This window comes from Lycium barbarum, chromosome 3, assembly GCF_019175385.1.
Source record: "Lycium barbarum isolate Lr01 chromosome 3, ASM1917538v2, whole genome shotgun sequence".
In the NCBI taxonomy this organism is placed as follows: Eukaryota; Viridiplantae; Streptophyta; class Magnoliopsida; order Solanales; family Solanaceae; genus Lycium; species Lycium barbarum.
Genome location: NC_083339.1, coordinates 146,534,083 through 146,538,039, shown reverse-complemented (window position 1 = coordinate 146,538,039; position 3,957 = coordinate 146,534,083). Strand labels below are relative to the sequence as shown.

General features: G+C 37.0%; 1 protein-coding gene across 1 annotated transcript; it reads right to left on the bottom strand.

Moving 5' to 3' along the window:
- Positions 1-259: 259 nt before the first annotated feature.
- Positions 260-2,149, bottom strand: LOC132631532 (F-box/FBD/LRR-repeat protein At3g52680-like). Its single transcript, XM_060347102.1, has 2 exons — positions 983-2,149; positions 260-448 (listed from the first exon to the last, which is right to left on the bottom strand). The coding sequence occupies exons 1-2, from the start codon at positions 2,147-2,149 to the stop codon at positions 260-262; spliced, it is 1,356 nt and encodes a 451-aa protein (XP_060203085.1).
- Between the last annotated feature and the right edge of the window lie 1,808 nt (positions 2,150-3,957).

The following is a 3,957-nucleotide window of genomic DNA, read 5'->3' as shown; positions in this document are numbered from 1 at the left end:
TTTGAAGGACAAAGCATGCAATTATTTCTTTTATCACCCCTAGCTCCATTTGCTAGCCTTAATGCTATGTTGATTACTTTCAAACACTTTAAACATGCACTAATTTCACAAGAGCGTTCAGAAAGGTAAATTTGTTTAGCTCCAAAAGAATGAGGTTCACATACGTGAACATAAGTTCAGAGCAAAGTGAAAATAAGAGTACAAGACTTCTAATGCATGTTATAACCTAAGTTATTATGTTAAAAAAACAAATAGAGATCTAATCGGACAACGCATTTTCCTCCGATTTGAACATAAAAGTGGTAATTTTCTCAATTAGGGACGTGGATTCCAGCCACCCATACAAATTCGAGGCTCCTTCCTTCGCAGTTGCGCCTTTATAATTTCTGACTTGGTTGGATCCACCATTTTGCTCGTCTCTTTTTCCTGTTACATTCTGGTGCAACACCTGTTAATTGTTCCAAACAAATAGAGTATACAAATTTAGATAACAGCAACAACATAGATAATGTAATCACATAAGTGGGTATGGGGAGGGTAGCGTGTAAGCAGGCCTTACCCCTACCTCGGGAAGGTAGAGAGGTTGTTTCCGATAGAAAAAAGTCCTTTTTTATGTGTGTGCATAAAGTGCTACAAGAAAGAATTAAAATTACATCAAATCGTCTAAAAGTTACTGAAATAAATATAATACTAACATGTTCTAGCTAGGTTATAACTTATACCTGGATTATTTTGCTGTCAGTACATGGCACTATGGATATTATGTTGGGTCTGCAGGACATTAGATCATCTACGAGGGATTCAAGATGTGCCGGAGGTTTCATGATGCGTAGTCGGAGTTGTCGACTTGGCGGAACCAGGATTTCTCGTGCATCTTCGTAAATGAGGATGCTCTTAACCATTCCATGAAGAAAACAAACCAAATTAAACAAAAATTGGGCAATCTAAAGAGTAAACAGAGAGGGGGGAAAAATAGTAGTACCTCCTCGCAATGGATAATTAATATCAGACCCTTAGCATAGTTGAATTTCTGTACAAAGTCCTGAAGATTATCGTACCAACTTTTATCCACATCTCCAAAGTAAGTTTTTGATGGAGAAATTTGCAGGTAAAAATTAAGTTCAGCTTCTACTAGGCTAGAAGGATCCATAGTTGAGAATGGCATTTTGTAACCCAAAAAATTGAATTCCATCAGATTCGGAGCCAGCATCTTGACTTGTTCCAGATTCATCCAATGTGATAAGCTGAATTTACTTAGTTTTTCACTCGAAATCACTATATTTTTCATTGTATAACATCTTCTTAGTTCCAATTCATTGAGGGCTGAGAACTTAGAGAATTGATGTTCAAACTGCTGATCCGTCATGGTGGTAGCTTCCAACTTCAGAGTTTTTAGAGTCTTATAACCATCTAAAATCTCAATTTTGCACGGAAGCAATTCCACCTCACGTTTCTTCTGGTTCCTGTACAATGGCACCCCGACATATACAAATTTTCGGAGATTTGGAGCCTTGACTTCCAGTTTCTCGAGTCCATCACACCCCCACAGCTCTAAATTCTCTAGATTTTCTAGGCCAAAAACATGCAAATTATGTATTCCCCTGCAACGATGTAATCTTAGATCCTTGATGAAGGGGCATGTACTAATTAATCTTTGCAATTTGTTGTTGCTGGCACTATTATGAATTTCAAAGTCACACCTCCGTAGCCACAATTTAGTCAGCTTTTTAGCTGTATATATAGTATCAGGAACGTTATAGTACAGCGGATAAAAACTCGTGCTAATTTCTAGATCTCTGATATTATGTTCAATTGCCACGTTGATCCACCGATCTAAATGTGAAGCCAATTCCGGATGAAGAAGCTGACAGAGGCGGAATGAATCGATGCTTATTTTTTCCTTGACATATGGCTCGATGGAATCATCAACGAATTTGACAAATTTCTCCAGGGACCTGAAACTGTTGTGGCTGCCCTGATCGATCATCAAATCAGGCCGCAAAGTCCAAAGACGATTCCATGTCCTGGACAAGACACAAGTTCGAGCTGCCTCTTTTACGTTGCGTTGGCTAACCCGACGTATGACATGATGGATTATGTGTTCAGGCAACTCTGTTATTCTGTCCTTGCCATCAACTATTTCTGCCATCTTAAGAAAGAAAACCCACAACTTTTTTCTATTCTTTGCAGGCTTTTATGGGATATTCTTATTCTTATAAGAAAGCAAGCATCATATATATTATTCAGTCAGTTCTCGACAATTACAGCTTCCAGTTCCTCGTTGGTGTTGGTCACAACTTTCCATAAAGGTTTTACATGGAAATTACACTTTCTTTCCTTTCAGGACATGAAGTTAATTTCCAAAGTCAAAGTTGGTACTTTAATTTCCTTTCTTGGTTCCATTTTCTAAAGGGTTATAACTTGTAAGACGATTACGCATGGGGTTTTTGAAATACTAAAAGCCTTTCCAATAACGAAGAGGAAAAGGCATTATATTGTTTCCATATAATCTAAAGTCCAGGAACGAGAACCTTGAGCCTGCTATTCCCTTTAGTGTAATTATTTTTATATCATTAGTGCACAACAATTAAACTCGTATTATATGTTGAAAAAAGCTTTCCAATGAAAAAAGGAAAACACATTGCATTTTTTTTGGGGGGGGTTAAATAGATACTATTGATATACTCCCTCCGTTTTGATTTATGTGAACCTTTTCAGAGTATAAGGGTCAAACTTTGTAACTTTGACTTTAAATTTTGGAATAGATTTTAAGTTTGTAAAAATAAAATTTATATATTTAGAAATTACATAAAAAGTATTATAAGCATGATAATTTATAATTCAAATAATTTAGAAAAATGTAAGGAAAACGTGGTCAATGAAGCATCTCGAAGACTCCCCAAATAGTAATAGGTTCACATAGATCGAAACAAATGGAGTATATATTACGTTATATCTACATCCAGAGGCGGATCTAAGACTCAAATTATAGGGGTTCAACATATTAAATTTTTAGTACTAAACCATTATATCTCTAAATTTATGGGTTCATATCCACTATCCATTGTAATTTTAGTAAATTTTTACACATAAATTTATGACCCGCGTTGAAAGTTTGGGGTTCAATTCAACCCCAAAGTTATAATGCTCCATCTGCCTCAGTCTACATCTAGATTAGAGTTTATGGCGTTAACGCCATGCTGTTGTCCCAAAAAATCACCCTCATGGGTGTTACAAACCAAAACATTACGTTCAAAAGTAGTTCGCAGCAAATCAGCCAAAAAAACAATTCTATTAAAAGTTGGTGGATCTGCTAGGATCTGTACTTCATCAAAAACACTTGCTTCCCACCTTCCTTGACAAGCATATCCACAACTCCATTTTGCTCCCTGTAGCTATGCTTAGCACCAGATGTCCCAGCCTTATCATCAAGCATCGGCATTCATAGATGATAGAATTGTAAGGCAAGTGTCCCTTGTTAATCATTTTTATTACCTCGATTCAATCTGTGTTGATCTCTAGAGGCATAAGATTATGTTCCATTGCAATTCTGAGTCCCCGCATAATAGGTGTTAGTTCAGCAAGATTATTAGTGGTATGGGGGAGGCCCTTCATGTAACCTAAGATCCAATTATCCTTCCTATTCTTAATTACTCCTCTTATTCCCCCTACTCTAGGATTGCCTTGACAAGCTCCATCAGTATTGAGCTTGTAAGAAGTGTGGTCTGAGATATTGGTTCTAGCCAAGGGTGCCTTGGTGCTGTTATATATTTGGGTAAAGTCAATGGCTTGACTATACGCATGGGCAAAGGAGGGATAATCTTGTCTATTGTTGAATAGATTACTGTTTCTATTCAACCAGATTTCCCAGAAGCAAAAGGGCATTAGATTAGTGTAGTGGATGATGTGATTAAAGTCCTCCTTCCTTAGAGTATTCCAGGTGGTGATCCAGGTATT